The sequence below is a fragment of the Balaenoptera acutorostrata genome, chromosome 6 (assembly GCF_949987535.1).
Source record: "Balaenoptera acutorostrata chromosome 6, mBalAcu1.1, whole genome shotgun sequence".
NCBI classification, from domain to species: domain Eukaryota; kingdom Metazoa; phylum Chordata; class Mammalia; order Artiodactyla; family Balaenopteridae; genus Balaenoptera; species Balaenoptera acutorostrata.
In genome coordinates, this window is record NC_080069.1 from 22,044,091 (window position 1) to 22,071,591 (window position 27,501).

The following is a 27,501-nucleotide window of genomic DNA, read 5'->3' on the forward strand; positions in this document are numbered from 1 at the left end:
AGAACCTTGTGCGCACATCCGTCACCCCAGCTTTTGTAGCTGCTGCCTAGAGGACATATCCCTTGATAGTCTGGATGTGCTGACCAGCTGGTCTTGTGTTAACAGTTGAAAAGGACAACAGCAGACAAAGAAACATTTCTTAACTGGCTATCACCAAAGGGTCAGTGTAGAGGGAACAAACAGAAATGCCCATCTCCCAGTCTTCCCCCGAAAGAAATATGTTTGCATACCTTAAAAGCTGCTGCCTAAGGGTCTGGCTTCCAATCAGCCTGAATCCAGATGCTGAGGTCCTCCCCTCTGAGACACAGAAAGGTCCTGGCACACCCTCAACTACTGACAGCTACATGCTTGCACAAAACCAAAGGTTTGACAGACAATAAAGAGCTAGGGCAGGGCTGAACAATAAGGTTCATCTCCAAGACTGGGAGAGTTAGCTGTTTTATCTAATGCACAAAAACTAACACAGATAATCAAGGAAAATAAAGAAACATAGGAATATATTCCCAAAAAAAGGCCAAGATAAAACCTCAGAAAAAAACCTTAACAAAACAAAGACAAGTGATTTATATGAAAAAGAGTTCAAAATAACAGTCATAAAAATGCTCACTGAGGACAGGAAAAGAATGCATGAACAAAAAGGAATTCCCACAAAGAGACAGAAAATGTAAGACAGTGCAAACAAAAGTGACAAAGTTAAAGAATACAATAACTGGACTGAAAAATACAATAGAGGGGTTCAACAACAGGCTAGATGAAGTAGAAAAAAGAATCAGGGAACTCACAGACAAGACAGTGGAACTCATCCAATCAAAGCAACAAAAAAAAGAATGAAAAAGAGTGAAGCTTAAGAGACTTATGGGACAACATTAAGTGGACTGATATTCCCATTATAGGGGTCCCAGAAGAAGAAGAGAATGAAAAAAGGGCAGAAAACTTGTTTGAAAAAATAATGGCTAAAAACATCCCTAACCTAGAGGATAAAAAAGACATCAAGGTCCAGGAAGCCCAGAGAATTCTGATAAAGATAAACCAAGAAAGACTCACACTAAGACACATTATAATTAAAGTGGCAAAAGTTAAAAAGACCTTTTTAGGAGTCTCTTTAGAGAATCTCAAAAGCAGCAAAAGAAAAACAACTTGCTACATACAAAGGAACCCCCATTAAGATCCTGAGCAGATTTTGTAGTATGCAAATAAGGCTATCTTGAGTACAGCTGGACAACAGGAAAGTAACATGCTGCTCACAAAATGAATAATCTGGTTTCTTAAAATACCAAGTTACTAGTTATTAAAAAAAAAAAAAGAAAAAAAACAAAAATGAGAATGATAGACATCAATCTGAGGTCAGTCAAAATCGCTGATTAATTCAATCCCATTACTTATACACTTTGGATATATAAAGCAATAAGGTGAATTTTAATGAAGAAAAGCATGCAGTACAAGTAAACAAAATACTCCTGTAATAGTTAATCTCTAATTTACTTTGTGTAACCCATCTTTGAAGTTAATTTCATTCTATCTCCTCCAGGAGCAGTACAACCAGCCCTCCAAATCCACGGATTCATCCAACCTTCTCCAACCAAAAGTATTCAGAAAAAGCAAATTCCAGAAAGTTCCAAAGAGCAAGACTTGAATTTGCCTCATGCTGCCAACTATAGTCATCCCTTGGTATGCAGGAGGTATTGGTTCCAGGAGCTCTCACATACACCAAAATCTGCAGATGTTCAAGTTCCTTATATAAAATGGCATAGTACAATGAATACAGTTGGCCCTCTGTATCCGTGGGTTTCACATCCTCGGATTCAACCAACTTCGGGCAGAAATTTCCATACATAGTTGTTGAATCCATGGATGCAAAACCCACGAATACAGAGGGCCAACTGTATATTTATTGAAAAATATCTGTATATAAGTGCACCCGGGCAGTTCAAATCCATGTTATTCAAGGGCCAACTGTCTTTACATAGCCCTTACATTGTATTTATAACTATTTACTTAGCATTTACATTGTATTAGGTATTATAAGTAATCTAGAGACGATTTAAAATATATGGAAGGATGTGCATAGGTTATATGCAAATACTACACCATTTTATAAGGTGTACTATGCCATTTTGAGCATCCACGGATTTTGGTATCCGCAGGGGGTTCTGGAACCAATCCCCCTTGATACCAAGGGACAACTATAATTTACACATTTAGTAATACTCGATGGATGACTACCAGACCTGTGGTCTCAAACTGTGGGAATGAGAGAGACAGTCTCTGGCTTCATGAAGCTTCAAAGATTTGTACCGTTTTATATTTTACATTTACATTTAAATTTATGATTTTGAGTTCATTTTGTACAAATTGTGAGATTTAGGTTGAAGTGGGTTTTTTTTTTCTCTTTTCTTTTGCATATGGATATCCAACTTTTCCACCACCATACTTTCTCCACTGAATTGCTTGTGTGAATTATCAATTATCAACCAGCCATACTTGCACAGGTCTATTTCTGGATTCTGTTGTGTTCCACAGATCAAAGTGTCTATCTTTTCCCCAATACCACACTGGGTCTGCAGGCCATAAATTCTCTTAGTTTTCCTTAATCTGAGAATATCCTTACTTCACCTTCATTCCTAAAGGACACTTTATCTTGATACAGAATTCTGGGTTGACAGTTCTTTCCTTTTAGCAATTTAGAAATATCATTCCACTTATTTCTGGAATCCATTGTGTCTGATAAGGAATCTAATCACTCAAATCATTGTTTTCCTGTAAATAATGTTATTTTCCTTTGGCTTTAATTATCATTATTAGTAGTAGTAGTATTTGGTCTTTAGTTTTAAGCGTTTTGATTATGACGTGTCTGGTCCTGGATTTCTCTGGGCTTATCTTGTTTGGGTTCACTCAGTTTCTTAAACCCTTAGTTTATGTCTTTCACCAAATTTGTGAAATCTTCAGCCACTATTTCTTCAAATATTTTTTTTCTGAACCACACTCTTTCTCCTTTCCTTCTGAGACTCTTGTGACACAAATATTAAACATTTCAGTATTGTCCTATAGGTCCCCGAGGTTCAGTTCATTTATTCAGGTTTTTTGTTTGTTTGTTTCTCTGTTACTTAGATTGAGTAACTCCTGTTCATTAATCGTAAAGTTCACTCACTCTTTCTTCTGTTGTCTCTATTCTGAAACTTTCTATATTTCCATTTGTTCATGTGGGTAAGGCCTAAAATTTTGAAGCCCCAATATCATGTGCTGGCTAACACCTAGGGATATCAGGTGAACCACAAATGGCCTGACTACAAGTTCTCCTCCCAACTTTGCTCCAATGAACTAAGTCCCCTAGACAAACAACCTTCCTCTCATCAGGAAGACTAGGCATGGTTCCTACTTATTTCTGGGGAGAGGGTTCCAGGTTCCTGCCAGATTGTGAAATTATTCAAACAAAACCAATCACATCCTCCCTAAGGAACCAGGGGGCACACCACCCTCTCATCACTACAAAGCCTGCCTCCCACACTCTGTTTTTTCACTGTTCCCAAGCACAACCTCCATGTGGTCCTGTGTGCCATGTGGTGGCTTCCCCTGAGCTCTGAGTACATGTGACTAAGAAACTGCTATCAATCACATCTGTCTAGTGTCAGGCATCATGTCATGTGCTTGGCCATCCCCAGAGTCCCCAGTGATCTTTCCATGTTTGTTTACGACTATACACCCAGTGTCTACACCAGTGCATGGGTCAACAAGTATTTGCAAATTAAGTGAATAAATATACCTGGAACCCAGCGTGTGAGCAAAGGGGGCAGCAATAGGAGAGAAGGTTAGAGAAGTGCTGGGGACCCACGTTACATGCCTTATAAACTGAGGCTTACAGCTGACAGAATCCACACTATTTTCTCAAACTCACAATTCCCAGTTTCAACTGCTTTATTCATGTTTGATTCCAACAACTTTATAATAGAGCAGTTATGATACTTGTACACGTTTAAGCTCTCCTACCAGATTTTAGATGGGCATTTTAAAGGAACACTGCTGAGTCATCTATATCTATACCTGTATCTACATCTATTGATATATCTATCTGTTTCCTCTACAACAACTAACAATACGTCCTGTCGACAAATAACTTCCAAAACCCCCTAATTAGAAAAAAGTAAAGTGGTCACTGAATACATTTTAAAAGTACAAAGAAATGAGACTGCACAATGTATGAGGTGTGTTCGTAAATGTACCAGACTTCAGAGAGCAGAACGAGTGCTGGCCTTTACAGGTCACTTAGGAATCAGTCCATTAAATCCAGCAGTGCTATCCATTGCTCACAACACTGGTAAATGTTTGACATTATATAAGCCTCTTAAGAAAAGCAGTCTTATTTTTATTGTTATACTTTTCTTCTTCCTGAAATAGTATGACCTTATTAATCAGATTTGGCACCAAAAGGTCTCTTGCTATTTATGAAAATCAAATTCACCCTCACAGGATCAAGATGAGTCACTGCTGAAGATATTCAAAAGAATAAGCTCAGATTCTGATGTATGTTCTAGGAAGATTTCAACAAAAGTTATAAACAAAACTTTCCAAAATGACAACTGTGTTCAGGACAACACACACACTGGATTTAAAAATCTGTCATTACTTCATAGATGCACCTTAAAATAGAGTTCCTGGACACCATGCCAAGAGACTGCCTTATTGCTAAACACAGCCTACAGTGAGACATGCAGTGACGCCCCAAACCCCTCACCCTGGGGAGGAGAAAAAGACAAGACTGGGGACTCTCATTCTGGTCCTGTGAAACCTGAGTGCTCTCATTTCCTTCCTTCCTTTTTTTTTTCATAAAAAAACCCATTTTTCTTTCTTCCTTTCTTTTTTAATTTGGGAAATAGTCAATACCAATGATAATTATTAAAGATTCTTTTCCTGAAAACGTTCCAAGAAGAGAATACTAAAAGTATACCCACAGTTAGTCACCACCTTAACCAAGTGATCAAAGTTATTGTCACCCAAAATGGGACAACCTAACTTTAAGTGCCATCAAATGAAAAGAAAAGAAAATATAGAGCATGGCCCATTTAGCATTCTTGGCAAAAATTTTTTATCATAAGCCTAAACGTGAGGAAATAACTCAGTCAAATCCAGAATGAGCAAACTTAAATAATTTGCTTGACTTCTTTTTAAAAAGATTAGTGTTAAAAAAACAAAAACAAAAAGAGATGGAAAACTTACTGAGATTAAAACAACAAACAAACAAAATTGCAATGTGTGGCATTTAAATGAATCCTGAATTGGAAAAGCAAAACAAAAAGACCACTACAAACAACATTTTGAACCTGAGGTAATCCGAATATTAATAATAATGTTAATATGTTAGGTGTTATAACAGTGTTGTGGTTGTATGAGTCCTTTCTTATTCTTATGAAAAGCATACTGAAATATTTAAAGGTTCACCTTGTTATTTCGAAATGGTTTGGCAAGAACACAATGGATGTGCATATGAGAGAGGGAGGTGGAGAGTGGAAGGAGAGGGGCATGGGGGGGGGGGACAGATCTTGGCAAAGGGTATAAAGAGTTTCCTTTTACTGCCTTTCACATTTCCTAAAGTTTGAATATTTCCGAAATAAAAAGCTAGAGAGAATGAAAGAGAACCACAGAGCAATGGAAATACTAGACATCTTGTCCACAGTGATGTATACCCAAGCAAGAAGCCTTAACAGTTTTCTTAGATATAATAAGGTTTCTTGACATATACCCCAAATCCTCTAGTAGAAGATGTAAGAAACAGAGGCCAGGAATAAAAGAATCTGCCACCATTTTCTGTGCAAACTTCCAGAAATTTCCTAAACTGTCAAATAACAGAATTCTAATCCTCTGAACTTGTTTTACTGCACTCTTATAAATGTGTTAAAGGGTGGTATTGTTTGGGGAGCTATTTCCAAAAGAGAATTTTATTTTCTAGTACTGGAGCATTCTCTCAGTTGGGAAGAAGATAGGAAGTTTAGCTGTTTTCTTAAAGGTGAAAATAATAAAGAACAGAGTAGGGCTATTTAGTGTATAAAAATCCTTAATATAATCTAAGAATATTACAGGAAGATCCTAGGGTAACAATATTAAGGATTTTTAAACTGGCTTTAAATCATTAACATCGTATTTTATAATATCTGTCTATACTTAAATATATATATATATATATATTACAAATAAAAGTACTGGTTTAAGTATATGACAGTCAATTACATTCCATTTTTATTATATCTGATATAATACAACTTAAAGAAGTTCAATTTGGCTTTAGTATGTTTCCACCTTCCTTCACATCTTACTTTTCATTAACTATGTAATTTTAATGATCAAGTAAAAACTGAAATTTAGAACAGTAATCTAAAACTTACATTATAGTAATGGTCCATTAATACGCTCATTAGGACTATTACTATATCTGCAAAACAATCGCTTTATAATTTAACTTGTTTTATTTTAAGAAAATTTACAAAATATACCTTAAAAATAATCACATTGTTATTCAGACTCAAGTTCAAGTTAAAAAAAAAAAAAGAAAGAAAGAAAGAAAACTAAATGCCAGGTTTTGATTACAGTTTCCCAGTAAACTGTTATCACAAAAGTGCAGAAGTGATGATAATATGACAACTAAGAGCATCAGGTTAACTCTTTTGTGGCTGATCAAACATACAGTAAATCCAAGTGGGGAGATAGTTTCACCTGGATTAACATATGGAACCATGAGCCTGTAATAACTTAGAAGAGCATTCTTTGTTAGACTTATTTTCATATGTCTTCTAGACTGGATGGAGTTCACACATTTTCCCCCAAAATATTTATTTCATCCATAGTATTAAAAAGGAAAGCAAAGCATTATTTCTTTCCACAATACTCTCCCTGTATTTGAATTCTCCCCACTTACATTCTACCCATCTTCTATTCGCAACCACCCTTGTCTGAAACAGATGAAAGGCTGGGACCACTGACAGTGAAGAAAGGCTCACTGATGAGGGTCACGAGCACCTGGCTGCTCAATGAGCATCTACGACAGGAAGCAAGTTAGGCACCACCAGGAAGGGAGAAAAAAAATTCAGTGTAGTCTACTACGTCTATTATAGTAAGCTCTTTATAACACTTAACCGCAATGTTTACAGTCAAAAAAAAAAAAAAAAAAGGACATCTCAGAGATCATTTTAGACATAGCAAATTCACCAATTTAAAAACAGTTTTAAGAAAAAAATTAGCAGTATTTTCATATGAGGATCACCTAAGACAGCAGTCCCCAACCTTTTTGGCACCAGGGACCGGTTTCGTGGAAGACAATTTTTCCACGGACCAGGGTGAGGTGGGGGGATGGTTTCAGGATGATTCAAGTACATTACATTTATTGTGCACTTTATTTCTATTATTATTACATTGTAATATATAATGAAATAATTATACAACTCACCATAATGCAGAATCAGTGGGAGCCCTGAGCCTGTTTTCCTGCCACTAGATGGTCCCATCTGGGGGTGATGGGAGACAGGGACACCCAAAATGTGTTGCTTATGCCCAATCTACTCCGTAATCTCTTTTTGGTTGCTGTCACCACAGAAAACCCTGCTTCACAAAGATAGGTGGTTGGAAATGGAAGCAGGGTTTTCAGTGTTTTTGTGGCAATCTCAGGATATTCCGCCTTGACTTTAATCCAGAATGTATGGAGATTTGAAGTTGTCTCAGACATACTTTTGAGGCCACCGTCATTTGTGACCTCAAGCAGTTGATCCTCTTCTAGCACGCACAAAGTCGATTCACCTGGCTTGTTCACAAATGGGTTGCAGATCTATTCCTTCCCAGTTCGGGGGTCTTCTGTGGTTGGGAAGTAATGCTCAAACTATTCTGAAAGGTGAGATAGGTGATCACGTACCAGCTGGGAGAAAGAAGGCCCTGGCTCAGTCTCTTCCAAAATCTCTGCTAATGTAGGAAACACGTCAAAAATTCCAATGTGCACTCGTTGCCCCCATAATTCCAGTTTGGCTTTGAATGCAGCCACTTTATCTGCCGACTTGAACACAGTTGTCGTTCTCCCCTGAAGTGACAGAGTGAGTTCGTTGAGCAGGTTGAATATGTCACACAAGTAAGCAAGTTTTGCAACCCATTCTGTGTCACTGAAATGTGCTGCCAGTGGTGACTGTTTTCCTAAAAGAAATCTCTGGAACGGCTCTCGTAACTCAGAAACTCTGGCCAGTGATCTACCTTCAGAAAGCCATCTCACTTCTGGGTATAAGAGAAGACGTGTGTGCTCTGCGCCCATCTCCTCACAGAGCTGCACGAACAGACGTGAGTTAAGGGCACGTACTTTAATGTGGCTGGTAATTTTAATCACATCCTGCAAAACACTGTTAACTTCAGGTGACATTTTTTGGCTAGCCAGCATTTCTCTATGGATGACACAGTACGTAGCCTTACATTCAGAAGTGACCTCTTTGACCCGAGCAGTAAAACCAGAAAGCCGTCCAGTCATGGCAGCCGCTCTGTCCATGCATATACCAACACAAAATGACCAATTCAGTTTTCCTGATATGTAATCATTCAAAGACATAGTTTTGCAGCTGTGGTGTTGGTTGGCAACAAAAGTGCACATAACATATCCTCATGCACATCCTCCTGAAAAATATATCGCATAAAAACAAGCATTGTTGCCTTGTTGTCAACATCAGTAGACTCGTCAGCCTGGATTGCATACCACGGTGACTCATTAATCCTCTCTAACTATTGTGCCTCAATATCCTCTGCTATTTCATCAATTCATCTAGTTATGGTGCTAGCCGAAAGAGGAACATGTGCCACCTTTTGAAATGCAGCCTCTCCTAAAAGTTCACGACAAATGTCCTTAGCAGCAGGCAGGATCAACTCTTCACCAATAGTAAAGGGCTTCTTAGCTATAGCAATGCAGTTAGCCACTAAGAATGGTGCTCTCAGAGCAGACACATTTGATGAAGTTGCGGCCTTCAATAATTGCTTCTGTCCTTCGTGTGCACATTTTTTTTTCTTTTGAAAAATTCCAAAGGCTTGTCTTTTGATGCAGGGTGCTTGGTCTCCATGTGGCGAAGCAGTTTTGAAGGTTTCATGGCTTTGCTGGATAGCCAGTCACCACATATTATACAAAGCGGGCTTGGAGAATGTGAATCACCTGTTGCAATGAACCCATAATTTAAGTAGGACTCTTGGTATTTTCTTTTAAATGCAGCTTTCTTTTTGTTGGCAGTCTTAGAGTCTTCTGCTGTCTCCTCATTAGGTTTCTCCCCCTTTTCAAAGCAGCTCTCCAGTGATGTTTGTTTTTTACTCATTTTGGCTAGGGTTAGCTTGTGGGCTTACGTGTGACTGAGACAAGTGCGCAGTGTGGGAAAGAGATGCAGACGGAAGTGGTAAATAAAATAATGGGCAGGCCACACACAGACTAAAATAAGTATCGGATTCGACTTCAAGCCTGCCACCAGATACAGCTGAAGTACATCAACTCACTTGCCACTATAAAGCCTGCTACCAGATGCAGCTTAATTGTCACTTGCCACTCACTGATAGGGTTTTGATATGAGTCTGCAAGCAACTGATTTATTATGGTCTCTGTGCAGTCAGACCTCTCTGCTAATGATAATCTGTATTTGCAGCCTCTCCCCAGTGCTAGCATTACCACCTCAGCTCCACCTCAGATCATCAGGCATTAGATTCTCATAAGGAGCGCGCAACCTACATCCCTCGCATGCGCAGTTCACAGAAGGGTCTGCACTCCTATGAGAATCTAATGCCGTCGCTGAGGCGGTACGCGAGCAATGGGGAGTGGCTGTAAACACAGATGAAGCTTCGCTCGGTTGCCCCGCTGTTCACCTCCTGCTGTATCGCCTGGTTCCTAACAGGCCATGGACCAGTGACGGTTCATGGCCCGGGGGTTGAGGACCCCTGATCTAAGAGAAAGGGGAGGAGAGAAATGAAATTGGAGAAAATATCTGCGGATTAAAAAACTTCTTCTATGCATAGGACAGAAGAGGATTTTCTCCATAAAATTTTCAGAAATAGCTTCTTTAGATATACTTAAAAAAAAATCCTTACTTAAAACAAACTGTTCTGCTATTATTAAAAACAACAACAACAACAAAAAAAAACAGGCTTTACTTGGGGTATTTTAATAGCCATACTGCTAATATAAGACTGAAGCAAAAATTGTGCATGTACCTCTTATTATCTAAATGTGAGTATGTGGCCTTATACAAAATTAGATTCATTTTCAATAAAAAATTCAGTACTACATAATTACATGCACTATGAGCTATAAACTTGAAAGCTTCATTATATTAAAGGAGCAACTAATATTCCTTCAGACTCACTTAGAAAAAAAGGGAAGAAAACAAAAAGACAGAAAACTATCCTTTATAAACAAATGGAAAATGTTAAAGCATTCTGAGTTTTATAACAAATAAATTTGTTAAGGACCCCAGAGAACTTAAGTACACTGGGAAGAAAATGCTTATTTCTAGACCTAATATGACACAGGCAGCTCCCAAGGGAAGACAGAAGGAGCTAAAGCTACCACCTTCATTTCTTAGTATAATCAATTAAGCTTTTTGCATCTAATCAAACCCAACTATACTCTCACACAACAGTATTATCTTCTGGTGGTTTTAATACAAAACATTTCATATCCGGGACTTGGTAAATATTCAAATTATCAAGTTCATTTTCCTTCCATCCCCTATCTCTGCCACCTACTAATTCCCTTTCCAAAAAACTTACTTAAACATTAAAAACCACTGTATTAGTTTCCTATGGCTGCTGTAACAAAATTACCAAACTTGGTGGCTTACAACAACAGAAATTTATTCTCTCATAGTTCTGGAGGCCAGAAGTCCAAAATTAAGATGTTGGCAGGGTTGGTTCCTCCTGGAGGCTCTGAGGAAGAATCCCCTAGCTTCTGATGGCTGCCAGCAATCCTTTTTCTTCCTTGACTTGCAAATGCATCTCTCCAATCTCTGCTGTCTTTGTCTTCACAAGACCTTCTTCTCTTTGTTTTTTCTCTTTTTTGAATCTTCCCCTCTTCTTATAAAGATACTTGTCATTGAATCTGAGGTTCATTCAGATAATCCAGGATGATCTCATCTCAAGATCCTTAAGTTAATTATATCTGCAAAGACCCCTTTTCCAAATAAGGTCACATTCATAGGTTCCAGATTGACATATCTCTCAGGGGGCCCACCATTCAATTACAGTCACTATCTTTCTAGGCTCAGTCATATCCTAATTATGAATAAATGCTTACTTCTTCAAAAGAATTTCAGAAACATGTCATATCATCCTTTTTCTAAACCTTGTATTATTTCACATATTTTTATCTGATAATTCTTTTCAATTGGGTCTATTTTCTTATAAATCCTTTTAGCGTTTTCATGAGTCACTGTGAAAAAGACCGGCATGGTAAAACAGGTAGACCGTAAATGCTTTTACCTACAAGAATATTATTTTTGTGGATTACCAAAGTAGAAAACTCAGTGAGTCTTATATATTGATCTGGGTAGTCTTCAGTTTCACTGAATTATGTTTTAATCTCTACCTATACACCTTAACCAGGACAAATATTCTTATAATGATAAGGTTAAATATATAATTTTAACTTAGGTACAAAGGAAGTGTTCGAACACTGCCTTTAATTTTTACATTATTACTGTTATTTCATTCATAAACTAATAAGTTATCAATGTGCACATCCTCAGGTGAAGTCAACTTTTTGAAAGAACGACTTCACAGAATGGGAATGTCTCCAAATCCTCTGCATCAGACGAAAGAACAAAAATTTCACATTTATCTGGTGATGCAGATTTCATTATCAATGATGGAAAGGTACTTTCTTAAATGAGTCTTCCAACAGAAGCTGCTCACCTTTTTTGTAGTAACAGAAGAAACAACACCTCCTCAGCTCCAAATTCAGGCTACCCACCGACCCTAACCTTTGTCCAGCTGCAGAGAAACACAAGCAAGCTGGCACGAAGCCTGGGAAGCCCTGCCCCCTCCTCCACTGGGGTCTGACTGTGTGTATAAAGCTCTCTGAGGGCGCACACATTTACATACTCACATAAAAGTTTCAAAATATCGGTGTTATCCTTCAAGAATAATGTGACTGATGCGATAATTTTAAAGTTCAGAAATCTAACAGAAAAGCACAGGACACAGCACAAAAAGAGAGCAACAGGCAACACGTCTGCAATCTTCACACCTACGGAAGCTAAAGAATGCATTTTGAATAAGGACTCTGCTACAGAAGCAAACAACACAGCATGAGTCTCTTTACCCAAAATGTTGCCTTTTCAACTAACATCTTTTTGCCCTATGCTCTGTTTTGAGGAACAAATCAAGATGGGCATGAACAATTCATACCTCCACCAGGAATAATTGCCAACTTTGTTTCAACCAGGCCCATTTTTGCAGAAGAAGCTAAAAAGGAAAGAAGAAAATTAAGTAACATCCACTTCATCAAATTCAAATATGATGACCTGAAAAAGTTAGGAAAATAAGCTACAAATATTCTGTTTACTAATTAAATTTGTGTCACAAATCTTTTTAAAAATCACTTCAGAAGGCATTCAGTTATGGAAATAAGTAAACATTCTAAATGATATATATTAAGAGATTCACACGACATTTTCTGTTAAAAACTGCTTGGCAGAGAATTAATTTTTGATGCAGAAAGACCAGGGTTGTGACTACATAATTTGACCTGATACTGCCAAGTCATGTTTGAAGGCTTAGATCTCATTAATTATTCAGGATGAGGAGAGAGGCTGTGCCTGACAAGTATGAATTCTTTAGCTGCCTGAACAGTCCTCCAGATCAAACAGCTTAATATATCATATCAGATATGGCAACTTTTCAAGACCAAATCTCTAGTTACTTCTGACAAATGGCTTTGCTGTTCTGACAGCTGGACAGGGTTCCTCTTTCCATGTTTGTTTTCACGGCTACTTTAAAACATCTTAATTATTTCTTTATTTGCATATCCAAATGTACTTGGACTACTTCCCATATCCTGATTCCCAGAACTTGCATTCTTTCAGAAATGGATTGCGTGTAACTTGGCTTTTCAGTTTAAAACCCAATCATCTCAGTCAAGAAAACAGAGATCTAACATAAAGTGAAAAGGGGGAAAGGTACACGTGGATTAGCAACTGTAAATTCCAAGAGCCAGTTACCATAAAATTAGTAAAAACATAATTATATTGACTCTACATTTAACAGGCAGCTCCATCAGAAGAGACAGTGGGAACCAGGGGAAGAACCGTGACAAATATTTGCTGCCCACTTCGCCCAGCCCTTGATCCCAGAGCCCCTGTATGTCACCCCTGTAAGGGACAAGGATACAGACAGCACTGTGACCATACAAAAGATAGTGCTGAGGACAGCACTGGCAGCATGCAGTACGCTGGCAGGATAACAGAAATGACAGCCGTGAGGCCAGACTGCCTGGGTTCAAATCCAGCTCATCATGGATCTGGGTCTTGTTTCCTCACCTGTCTCTGCACTAGCTTCCTCAAGCACCACAATATGTACCTATCTCACAGGGCTGTTAGGCAGATTAAGTGAGCTAATATGTGTCAAGTATTAGCTGAACACCAAGTCAATACTCAGCACATGGTTAGCACTAATTGTTTCCTTCATTATTTTCATAAACACTTCATCCAGTCTTCAGAAAACCATGCAGGAAGAAAGTGAGCCTCAAAGAGATTAAGTTATTACTACTATAGCTAACAATAATTATGTGCTTGGACTAGTCATATGCTGTACACGAACTCATTTAATCTTCACAACAGTAACCGTCATTTCCCCCATTTCAGAGGAGGAAACTGATCTAAAAAGGGCAGGACCTAAGATCCAAATTCAGTTCTGTCTGACCCAATTCCTGTTCTCCTTTCCTCCTGCTAAGACTGAACAAGATACTACAAAAGACTGTTTTCTTAACTGGGAATTTTAAATACTTCATTAAGCCAACAGGTGATTTTTTCTACATGTTCTATTCAACAACAGGAAAAAAATAAAATATTTGGAACGATCTGAAGAGTAAGCACAAACCTCATTTTTAAAAAGTTATGTTTTTATATAGGATTAATTCTCACCTGCTACTCTTATATCACATGCTAAAGCCAGTTCAAGTCCACCACCTAAAGCGAGCCCATCTATTGCTGCAATGGTTGGCACTGGAAGATTAGCTGAAATAGAAAGAAAGATTTTATGCTTCTTCAGTATGAGTGTTACCTTACTATGCAATTTATTTTACATTTTTTTCTGTGAATATAATTTTAAATGGAATATCGTCTATAGACTTTTGTATCCCTTTTACTTTTAACTAAATAAGCACTTCATTCTTCGTTATTCTAGAAAATGTAATGATCGTATAGGGTTTCATCACATAAATATGCAGTAATATCTTTAATTCTTACCATATTATTGAAATACATTCATAAATATTTTCTGTTGAATTAACAGAATCACAGTTCTGATTCTGTAATCTTCAAGCCTGAAGTCTTTTATGAGATGTTGTGGTTCACACAAATTTCAAGTTCAAATGACTTAGGTATAATGCAAAATTCATGACCCTTTACAGGTTACCTTGGTGCTCAGAATGACAGAGCCTCATTCAAAGAAGTCATACATCTACTCAAACAAGACAGAAGCAGTCCAAGTGGTTGCTGGGCGTCAACCCGCTAGTTCTGCCATCTGGCAATGGGTATGATGAACAGTAGCTAGAAAGTGACCAGGCTCTATCAAATACCGCGCACTTCAGATGGAAGAGACACTGAGAACCTGCCCAAAAGCATGACTGGGAAGGGGTCAGCCAATCACAAAACTCAAAGCCAGATTTTCTTTAGTCCAGAAACACTACTATTTTAATGAAACTTTTGTAAATATACAGATTTCATTTTTTATAAGTAGTTCAAAAACTAACTGGTTAATTATTCTGTGAAGCAGAATCCTTTCTGTAAATTTTATTTTGACTATGGGAATGTGAAGTTAGGCTGAACAACCTTAACATATGAGTAAAATGTGGATATTAAAAAGGTACCATCTCCTAATTTGTTCTCACCACAAAAAAGAAATAATAATTGTGTGACATGATGGAGGTGTTAGCTAATGCTACAGTGGTAATCATATTACAATATATAAATACATCAAATCAACACATTCACCTTAAACTTACACAAGTTATATGCCAATTATATATCAATTTAAAATAAATATATAAAATAAAAATGAATAAATAAAAATAAAATTAAAAAATACCATCCCTAGAAGTCTCTCTTCCATAGGTATTCTGATATGTGAAATTCCTCAGATAGAGAGCTTTATTCAAATTTGTTGAAGTACACTGAGTTTTCTTCATACATGAAGAAATTTATCAAATTTATTCTAAGAGCAAAGTTGAAATGGCTGGGATAGGGCACATATAGATGCTGCCACCTGAGGCAAAAGCATTACTGATAGAGCAGGGATGAACAGGGCTTTGGAACAGGGCATGTTTCACTATTTGTACCTGTCTGAGCATTTTGGGGGGAGGTGGAAGCTTGAAAGGACAGGAAAAATTCAAAGACGCTCCACACAATGTGCTTTACAGCACACCTGGTAAAAAAATGAATAGACAGCTATGTCAGTGTTTACAGTCAGGAGATGAGTTTAATGAAAAAATAAAATCTAGTTATTTTATCTGACAAAAAAGAAAAATTAATAAAGTAATATAATGGCAAATTAATCCGACTGGCTCCCAAGGTCACCTCAAGCCACTACAAGTACAATGGAATTACTGTTACACAGCTCCCAATCCTCCTTCCTTTCTACAAAGGTAGCTATAGAAATTGTCATATTTCTAGACTCCTTCAATCTGCTACCTCCCCATTCTCAAGTCTCTCCCATCAAAATCTTTCCCTAGACCTCACTACGGCCTTGGCTCACCTCCATCTAAGACAAGCGTCCAGAGGGAACAGAGTAAACGCGTTTCATCACTCCCACTCATCTCCACCTCACAGCTCTAGTCCCACTCATCTCACCGAGACCGTTCTTGCTCCGCTTACCAGTGACGCCGTGATACTGCCCCATAACCAATGGGCACCAGTCCCTATTAAACTCGTTGCCTCTGAAGATCAGAGACATAAATCCTGAACACTCCTCCTCCTTGAATTCCTCTCTTCATTTGCCTTCTGGGTGCCTCCCCCTCATTTTTCCTGCCTTTCTTTCTGCCTCTGGTTATATCTCAGCCTTCTTCCCCTCTCAATAGAAGCTCTGCCCAGTAGGTCTCTTTCCTATCCTTAACTTTTACCATCTGTAATACCAATGATATACAAATCACCACTTCAAACCCAAACTTCTCTCTAAACTGTATCTCTACAGTTACCTGCCTGTTGGACATCTCTACTTAAATACTTTATCATGTTCAAATCAACTTCTTGTCAATCCTTCTTCTAGATTCTATTTCACATTCACCAAGCATCTCCATTCACCAAGTTACTCAACACAGACACCAGAAGTCATCCCAGATGTCCTCTTTTCCAATGATCTTACATCTAATTGTTTTCTAAGTCCTGTCTAACAGGTCACAATTTGGCAAATCTCCCTCCCTTTTATACAGCCAAAGTTCTGGGCCCCCTCATTTCACACCAGCAGGAGATCTCTAATTGACCTCCTTCACCTGCAATGTGCCCCTTCCAATGCATCTTCCATATTTCTTGCAGGATAATCTTTCTAAAGTGCAAACAGGGTCATGCTCTTCCCCTACTTAAAACAGTACAATGATTTATTCCACATTCAGGGTAAAAATTGTGAAAATTTTAGCATGGCACAGGAGGCACCTGATGAACTAAGTCTGCCCACCTGCCCAACCCCTTCTCCAACCTCGCACACCTACTCTGTGTTCCAGCCCCAAACTACTTGAAGCACCTTCAGAAGTCATTTGCATCCAAACCTGTGTACAAGCTGACCTCTGCCTGGAACGCCTAGCTAGTCCCTAATTATCTTTCAAGGCAATGCTCAAAAGCCCCTTGTTTTACGCTTCCATGGCACTCTGTACACACTTTTCCAGAAGAGCATTCACACCACCTTACTGTCCATTCAGAAGTAAAGATTAACATCACATCAATGCTGCTCAGTAACATCCTTCTTACCACTCTGGAACAAACTGCAAGATTTTTCATTGCCTCTTCTAACTCCATTAATTCTGGTATTCTCTCTACTTTTCTTCTTGTTATTAACTTCTTTCATTTAATACTTTAATGGAACAACATGAATATATGCAGCCCTATGGAGCTACAGAAAAGAAAAACTGCAGAGTTCCTAAGATGGAGAGAGCAACAGGAAGAGAGTGGGGTAGTCTCTCCTTCCTGTGTGAAAATGCTGGTCAACAGTGAGTGTCTTCAGCACTCACTAAATATCTGCTGGAAGCTGACGTGTCAGAAAACAAATTAACAAAAATGAGTTTAAAGGGCTTCCAAAATCAAACCCAGGCCTGAAATATGTGTACCACCAAGTTCCACTTTCTGAAAATTTCAACTCATGGTAAATAGGAGTTATTTCATATTCCTTAGATTTTTTTCCCTAAAAATAGGAACAAATTGATGTGATATATATGAAAGGAATTTTTCTTCACATCAAACTACATTGAAAATGTAGACTAAATAGAAGGGTAAAAGGAATAAAATGACTGTAAATTACAAAAGAAATACTCTATCACTTCATAATCTCTAAAGCATAATGGAAAGAACACAGGAAAAATTCCTGGTCATCTGTAATGTTCTTAATACTGCAACACAAAGGCAACAATTGCCTCAAAAAGACATAAGGCTTTGCTCTACATTTTTATTAGTTAATATTCTCAAATAAATATTACACTTAAAAATCACACTTAGCCAATAGAAAGTTAAAAAGCACCATTTTTTCAGAAGTATAAAATGTCACTAAAAGAAAAAAAGTAAAAACACAAATGAAATTGATTAATGAATATATACCCTTTCCCTTCATTGTGAGAAGTCTATAACAAACATTACTTTGATAAAATAAAATGATGGGGGAAGGGGCATGTTCAACAGACAGGTTTCAGGTTCTACATGACTTGAAGTATGAGGATGGGGTTTATATAATGCAGTGGTAGGAAAGGAGAAGAAATAAACAAATACAAACATGCTGACCTGGGAGATGAGGGCATTGGTGGGAAAGGGCTAAAATGAATCATCTCATGCTAAAGTTTTTCTTAATTCTGAAGTTAGAGAATATAATACTTTTCTGCTATACGTTTTACTTTCTGGAAGTAAAGAAAATTATTTTTAAATGTGACAGTTAAGAACTTAAGATATTTTCTCAAGGAGATAAAAGTTTTTAACATTGCAACTTATATAAAAATATATAATAAAAATGACAAGAAATGTGGGGTCCTTATATTACAAAGAACACGGAAAATAGGGTATTAATACTCTCAAATCATTAAATAGGTAAACTACTTGGTACTTTTGAATATTAACATAAATTAGCATTCTGTAAAGCTGACTATAAAATTTTTCCTACTAAAATAATTATTTAAATAGAACTGAATTAGCATTCAATGAGTAATTAAATTTCAATCATTTTATAATATTATAAGTCCTGAAGTTCTATATAAACCTAATTTTTCCCTGAAAGATGTTTTTCTTATAAACTTTTTTCAGGAAAATATAAGTGACCTCAAAGTGCATGCTAGTTTCATAGTTACCTAATATGCTTGTTTTTATACATAGTATTTCTTCTACTTGGGAGCACTTAATAATCTTAGAGAAAACTCAATAAAACAAACATCTGAAAGGCAGATTATCAGTTTCAAAGAACCGAGAAATATCAAATTGGCAGTTGTATCAGAGTGCGACTGAATGAAATGGGAACCGCCACGAGCAGTGGCTATTCCCAACAGCAATAGGAAGAAATGATGACTCAATGTGTTATGTAATCAACAGGATTAGATACTATTTTGAGTTTAGCACCAGGAAATGAGCCAGGTATGACAAAGAAGATAATAATCCTTTGAATTCTCCTAAAAATATAATTAAAGCAAACAATTAAAGTTTTGCTATTTTAAGAGAAAATAAATGAGCTACAAGGCAGGCCCTGTCTACTCCAGAGTCTGCAGGACAGCCTCTGCGAGCATAACTGGAGTCAGAGGCCACGAACGTGGGGGAAAGGCAAGTGAGGGGCTCCTTTCAGCTCTGAGATAAATACAGTACATAATGTAGGTTTTCAGATGTTTCTAGAAAAATATAAACAATGCGATTATTAAGGGACTGCTAGTGTCAGTCATGAGTTTTAAATTTGGTTTTGCTTGAAGAATAGTGTTCTTATAGAAAACACAGAATTAAATATTTCAAAACAAATGCCCATCTAGTAATACCAGAAGTCTGACTTTATTGAAATCATTCAAGGAGAATAGAAATAAAATCAAAGTTAACTGAAAGTTATAATAAATTCCAAATTATCCTTAATTTCAGCTAAAACTTTACCTTCAGGTTAAGTTGCCATCATCAAGTTTCAAAGAAACCACAAAAAAACAAAACAAAACCACTCCTGCCCAAAGCTTGCATGCTGGCTGCACACTGGCTCTCCGGAGGTCCAGCCGGGGCCACTGAGAGAGAAACAGGCCTGACGAGACGCCAACAAACACACTCACCTCATCACACCGGGGGCTGGAGGCCCACAAATGGGAGCCACCCTTCCCAGGACTCAGAAAAGTGACCACTGTGCAATCTGAGAAAAGCTGCCTGATTTTTCTAAGCCTACCACTTACGCACCTGCCTTCCTATCTTTCTACGTAGCTACCTATGGATCTAGCAAAATAGTAGAAAGTGCTTACTATGTCTGGCCACTCTCTTAAGCACCTCAGAAATATTATTTAAACCTCCTACCAGCCTTATGACATCAGAACTATTACTGGGTTGAGGAGTTGCTGCTGGATGCCCAGGAGAGCCACAACTGGAGCACAGGTGGTCTGGCTCCAGGCTCTCCCCTGTACCCATTATTGCCTATCACCAGTTCTTACGGCCCAGACCCAGAGTCCCTGAGGAAGGACTCAGCATTGTTAGCCATCCTTTCCAAAGGACGTGCAACCATGTACCTGAGGAAAGGGAAATGCTGAGACTCCTAAGAAGCTCTGACAAGCACACTGGTTCTGTGCTCTTCTAACTCTTGGAAACCTAGAGCAACACCACAGTTCAGTGGAGCCAACTGGGGAAACCTCAGGAACCAGATGCAAGGCACCAGTCAGGTGACTATAACAGAGTTCTGACTTGAGTTTTCCCTGGGAACCCCCAACCCAGACTGTCCCCAGTATATGACTATATAGGTTATTAAAGTAGGAAGAGCCAATACCTGAGCAGCCCCTTCCTACCAAAATTCCAAAACAAATAAAGCCTCCCTAGGGGACATGCAGAGAGCGGATGCTGCTGAGGTTAAATCCCCACGTGCTCCCACTCAACAGCCTTGTCTGGGAGATTATAGTAAGTGTAACTGAGTAATGACTTCCACTGTCAACTGCTACTTCAGATGGAATAGAGCTCCTGGCACTTCAAATGCTGCTTGACAGGGCAAATGTAGTTATTTTGTTGCTAATAAAATATAACACTAGAAGTAGTTTACTTTTTGATCTGTAGGAAGAAAAGAGCGTTATTGCCTTGCTTCGTTACCTCTCAGGGTCTATATCCTTGCTCTTCAGAGTGGGGCTGTGGACCAGCAGCGTTAGCATCGCATGGAAGCTTGTTAAAAATGAAGAATGCCAGGTCCCACCTAGACCTACTAAAGCCAGGATTTGCATTTTAAAAGAAGATTCCCAGGCAAAGCTCTGGATACCTCCCCTAATCCCCAGAGAACCTGACAATCTCATCAATCCACAAAACTGAAAGAAAGAAGCAGTAAGGGCCTTAATTCTTTGCCTAAGAGTAGTAAAGGTAAAGATGGTCAAGATTTACATACAAATATTTGTAACAGCTTTATGTGTAACTGCCCCAAACTGGACACAACCCTAATGTCAGCATGTGGTACATCCATACAAGGGAACACTACTCAACAATAAAAGTGAACCAAATACTGATCCATGATAAACACGGATGAATCTCAAAAAGAAAGTATGCTGACTAAAAGACAACATACAAAATTAATGCATACTGTGTTCCATTTATAAAAAATTCTCAAAAGTGGAAACTACTCTCTAGTGTTACAAAGCAGTTCAGCAGTTTTCTGGGGACAGGTGCAGGGCAGGGAGGGGAAGAAGAAGAAAAGGATTACCAAGGGCCATAAGGAAACTTCTGGGGGTGATGGATATGTTTACCATCTTGATTATGGTTATGTTTTCACAGGTCGCAGTTACCACACTGTACACTTCAAAGTTGCAATTTATTGTATGTCAATTATACATCAATAAACCTGTTTTTAAAAAGTGTATGATTTACAAGACTATATCTGTATGATTCAATTTATATGACATTTTAGAGAAGGCAAAACTATAGTGATAGAAACCAGATCAGTGTTTGTCAGGGACAGGGTGTAGAGGGAGGAGATTGACCTCAAAGGAGCATGGGAAACTTTTGGGGAGATAGAAATATTTTTTATTATGATTGTGGTGGTTGTGATTATATGACTGTCTAGATTAGTAAAAACTCATCAAACTGTAAAAAAAAAAAAAAAAAGTGTATGACTTAATACAAAAATGATAAACAAAAGAAAGTACACTAGTTCCCTGATCTTTTATAAATGAGAGATATAATTTAAAATTGATAAATCAAGTAATACAGATATGATTCAATTTAGAAGTATAAAGAAAACAGTAAGAAAATATGATGGGATAAGAGAAAGGTGGGAGGAAAGAATTTAAAACTGGAAGTATGCCAATTCCATCACTGCTCATAGTAAGAAGTCAACAGAACTTCCTAAAGGAACAGAGGACTACACTACATAAAGTTCTAATAATAAAGATAACCAGGTGACACAAAAATACAACCCTTTCCCATTATCAGAATAAACCTATAAACAGAACCATGAAAACACACAGCATATTTAAGATTTTTTTTTAATGTAAAATCACCAAAATCGGAAGGTATAGGAAATCATAATGACAGACCTAACACCAAACGTAGCAATACAGTTAAGAAGCTATAACCATCAAGTAAGAAAACGACTCCAACGGGATCACAAAACGAAACCCAGCTAACAAGCAGAACAGAGAAACATCTAAAACAAAACAGAAAATAATATTTTAAAAATATGAAAGATGTCAAATACACAGTCAAATACAAAGAAAACATCTCATAACCTTAATAATTAAGGGCAACACTGGGGTAATCATTAAATAAACAAACAAAAAAAGGTACTTATTAAGGCTTAATAAAGCAAAAATCCACAATAAGGATGTTGCAGTGATAAAATACCTATACACCAAATAACACAGCATCCACAAAGCAAAAACACAGTAAATTCAAAACAGTACAAATGTCACAGCCATTCTTTGACCAATATGCAATAAGTAAACTAGAAAATAACAACAAAACTGCTAGCTAATTATAGACAAACACATACGGGTGGCCTGGAGGCACATTTTCTTCCCCACTTTAGTAACCTAGCAGAGAGCTCGCTCGACGTGTGAGGATCAGTTTGGCAGGAGTGCAGGCTCCAGCCACCTGCCTCCAGAGGTACTTTCTAACAAAGCCACTCACTTTCCCAACTGGAAAGTGTCCGTGTACATGGTCATACAGATGTTCTCTTCTTCCCTGACATACTAAATATATACAGCATTACAGAGGTGGGTTCTACTCTCCTATAACTTCTGCCTCCAAATTTCTTCTACCCTAACAAATTATTTTTTATCTAAATGGCTAATTCAAAAATGAATAAATGGGCATATTCTTGGCTCAACTACTCCCTCCTTCTTCCTCCTTTTGGAAATGCACCTGGCCTCCAAGAACACAGGTTCTCCTCCATGCCTACGTGAAAAGTGCCCTGTGAGTTATGCGACGCTGCATCTGGGCCAACTGCTGTGGGAGGTGGCCAGAGCTTCAGTGTAGCTCTGACTGGGGTAAGGTGGTCTAACGCTGGAGATCCAAATGAGCAAATCTCGTCAACAGATCTAAAGCCACAACCTTCAACTGAACAGTAATGAAGTAATAAAGATCATATCAGTAATAAAGACAACATTTTGCCTTTTTTTCTACTTTTTATTTTATTTTTCAATTTATTCCAAACCTCAGAGAGAATGATGATTTCTATTTATTAAGTCTCCCTCAGATACCCTAGTAATATGTATAATGATATTTTCTGCATTGTTGTTTATAATAGTAAAAAACTAAAAACTACATATAAACCCATCAATAAAGGAATAATTATATACATTATGGTATATCCATAGCAAACAATACCAGGAAGTCATTTTTTAAATTGCAGTGATAAAAATCCACATTGAAGAAAACTAGATTCTAAACTATTCCCAGAAATAATTTTTCAAATACAGTGTCTACCACACAGCCAAAGAATAACCAAGGAAACAAGATACAGTAAGAACCAGTAGAAAAAAACAATTAAGAAGAAAAAGATCCATGTAAAATTGAGATCCAAAATCACCAAACACTGATTGTCAAAGACATAAAGCCAAGCAGGAAACTGTAAACTATAAAAAGTGACAAAACAGATTTCATAAAGAATGAAAAAGTATTTTAAAATGAAATAAAATAACTCAATGTTTATAACAAATCAGGTGCAGCTTACAAGAAAACTAGTGAGCTGGTAGATGGGTGACAAGAAACTATTCAGAGAGATAAGGAAAACCAAACAGATGGAAAATACAGAGATAAAGGATATAGTAAGAAGGTCTAATATATGTCTAATTGGCAGAAGATAAATGAAATAAACATCCATCTGAATGAGTATAAAATAAAGCAGTGGTTTATATCTACTAATCCCAAACTCCCAATTTATCCCTCCCCCACCCCCTTTCCCCTTTGGTAACCATAAGTTTGTTTTCTATGTCCGTAAGAATAAGAATACACACACACACACACACACACACACACACACACGTGTATATATTAACATATAACTGAATCACTTTGCTGTACACCAAAAACTAACACAACATTGTAAATCAACTATACTTCAATTAAAAAAAAATAAAGCAGCAAATTAAACCTGAATAAAAAAGAAAGGAATTAATAAAAACCAGAATAGGGATTAATAAAACAGAAACAATAGAGAACAAAGCCCAATAAAGATTTTTTTTAATGTATAATGAAACTGAAAAGCGTCTGGAGAGACTGATCAAAAAAAAAAGAGAAGACATGAATTACCAATATCAGGAATGAAAAGGGGACATCATTGTTGGTTCTTCTGATATTTAACAGATAAAAGAATATTATGGATGACTTTAAACCAATGCATTTGAAAATCTAAATGAAATTGATAAATTCCTAGAAAACTATAAATTTCCAAAAATAAAATTAAAAAACCTGTTTATGTGGTTCTTTTCATATATACATATATGTTTGTACATAATCTATATATCAATGTATGCATGCAAATATATATTCAAGTAAAAGCCAGGAAAAGGCCCCAAAATATACATATTAAATTAGCATATTAGCAGTAATTACTTATGTGGAGAGAAAAGGAATGAGGGAAAGCTGCTGAAAAGAGTTTTAAATTTTTACATTAAACACATACTCAGATATTGCCTGTGGAATTAAAAGCTAACAACCATGAAAAAGACAAAAAAAAATTTTTAATGATTTTTTTGGGGGGGCTTGTCAAATTCTAGAATATTCTAGGGTAATATTTTAGAGTAAGTGACAGAGCTTGGTTGATAAGCCCATTACTCCTGCTATAGTTAGGAAAACACTGTAATTTTCACAAAACTGTCCAGTCATAATGTAATTAACACCCAATGAAAGTCAGCAAAGGCAATAAAATTCCAAAAAGAGAAGAAAAACCATCAGTTGCAAACTGTGATGTGTAACTACTCTATTCTAGATTACAAATCAATAAATAGGGGATGTTAACAACTCATAAGGGAAAACAACTGATTCCTAGATACCTGTGTCAGTTTTCCATCATTCTTGGCAAGAGGATAAAGGAAACTAAAATTGAGATCTATAAGTTACTACTTGGAAAACTAATAAAGGTAGCTAACTAGAGTATTTCATTAATCAATCTTTCACATACCATAATTCAGTACTTCCAATTTCTAATTTATAATAACATCAAATGGTGGGGGGGGAGAGTAAAATATAAACTGGATTGCATCCAATTTAAATTAATTACTGATTTTTAAACAGTTCAACCCGCTGACCAACAAACAATTCTGCAAACTTTGAAAATGTTCTTTACTTATCAATTCTTAACACACTACATCTAAAATAAAAATCAAATAATCATTTAGGCAATAGCAAAGAAAATATAACAAGTGCATAATCTCTCAAATTGTATTATAACAGTCACTGTGGTAACAATTAAGTATTTTCAGAATCAGCTTTATTTCAGATAAAGTAAAACAAAAAAGAAATCTGAAAAAGCTCTGCATTCTATAATGGTGAAAACTTAAACTGCAGGAAAAAAAAAAAAAACCCTCTGGATTTTTTGTGAATAAGTATCAGATGCCTCTAAATCAAATGGAAAGCTTAAAACGGATATACCTAGAATTTATGAAAGCTCTTTTGTATTCATTACTCAAGAATCTCTAAACCCTGGGAATTCCCTGGTGGTGCAGTAGCTAAGACTCCGCACTCCCAATGCATGGGGCCGGGGTTCGATTCCTGGCCAGGGAGCTGGATCCCACATGCATGCTGCAACTAAGAGTTCACATGCCACAGCTGAGGAGCCCGCCTGCTGCAACTAAGACCTAACACAACTAAATAAATAAATATATTTTTTAAAAGATCCATTTGCTTTAAAAAAGAATCTCTAAATCCTAAAATGGGATACTAGAAAGAGTTTTAGGTGGATTTATAGCTTTACAAGCACATTTCTTAGTTTAACGTTTTATTATAATGACTAAATGCATGAAGTGACAAATACAACACTTTAAACTTTGGCAAAAAATTATTCATACTTTATTCATATTCAAAAACTCTGAATTTACACCAGAGATTATTATTAAACCATGATAAATTAGCATCAGAGACTAATATTAAGCCACGATAAATCAGATATTATGCTTCACAGAAAGGTATATATATATATATTTTTTTTTTTTTTTTTGAGGAAAACTTTTCCAAATACTCTCATTTGTAGTTTACTTACAAGAAATCAAATTAGGGGAAGTATTTTCCATAACCAGGATAAGTTCAGATAACTAGTTTTTTCTAAATGGATTTATAACCAAAAAGCCCAGCAAGTCAAATTAGGGTGCCTCCCAAAATTGCTTTGGGAGCTTTGCTAAGCGATGGAGATTTTTCATCATTTGCCAGCCAAATAAGCAGCTGCCCATAGTAGCCTCAACACTTGTTTCCGAAAGGGTACATGGTTAAAGTCACCAGTAACGACCATGTTGCAAAATCCAAGTCAATTCTTTAGCATTCACCTTACCTGACCTATCAGCATCTTTTGATCAATCAGTCTTTATGAAAGACTTTCTTCCGTTGGGTTTTCAGAATACTGTTTTCTTCCTACCTCCCTACCCTGGCTGATCCTTCTCAGTCTCCTTTATGGTTCTTCTTTTTCATCCCAGACTTGACACATTATAATGTCTCAGGTTTGGCAGACTTCTTTCCTCTCTACAGTAACTTTCTAGGTGCCTCATCCATTATCAAGTCTTCACATAGCACCAACATTCTGATGACTCCAAACTTTACATCTCAAGCCTGGACTACCTGCCTAAACTCCAAGCTCCTATCTTGTTGCCTCCTTGACATCTGCACTTGGATGTCTACTAAGCATCAACTAACTTCACATTCCAAACTTGAACTCCTAAGCTACACCTCCAACTCTAAACCAGCAAAGGGGCAGCTATCCTAATTTACGAATCACAATAACTAATCAAACTGCTCCATCCATGTTCCTTCTATCATCCTCAGTCACATCCTGGAAGCAACATGAACTCGGATAGAAGAGAGAGAATCGAACTCAGGCCAGTACAGGCATAATTCTTTGAATTTTAGGTACAGGTAGACAGAAAGGTATTCCAGGAGAGAATCCAATCTGAAGATGAGAGGAAAGCAGTACAGCTTGGGTCATCTGTCTACACCAATGGGATCCCAGTCAATTTACTCTTTCAACTGGGGATCTACCGTGCCAGTTACTATGCTACATACCAGGTACAGGTGGAGGAAAAAACCCACTATGCTCTCACAACAGAGAGGAGATAGCAAAAGTACCATACAGTAGAGAGAGGACTAGAATCCACATCTTCTGAGATTTACCCATGGTATGCCTCAATAAACATACATCAAAACAATTCATAGAAACTCACTGAATTTGGGGAATGTACACAATTTAACTTTTCTACAACAAAATAAA

General features: G+C 37.2%; 1 protein-coding gene across 3 annotated transcripts in view; it reads right to left on the bottom strand.

Annotated features, from left to right (window-relative positions):
- Positions 1-27,501, bottom strand: part of AUH (AU RNA binding methylglutaconyl-CoA hydratase) — a 163,603-nt gene that overhangs the window by 64,312 nt on the left and 71,790 nt on the right. For all 3 annotated transcript variants that reach the window (XM_007193423.2, XM_007193421.3, XM_057548727.1), the window contains 2 exons: positions 14,124-14,216; positions 12,391-12,447 (listed from right to left, as the gene is read on the bottom strand). In XM_007193423.2, the coding sequence (XP_007193485.2) occupies positions 12,391-12,447; positions 14,124-14,216 (150 nt within the window). The remainder of the gene's footprint in view (positions 1-12,390; positions 12,448-14,123; positions 14,217-27,501) is intronic.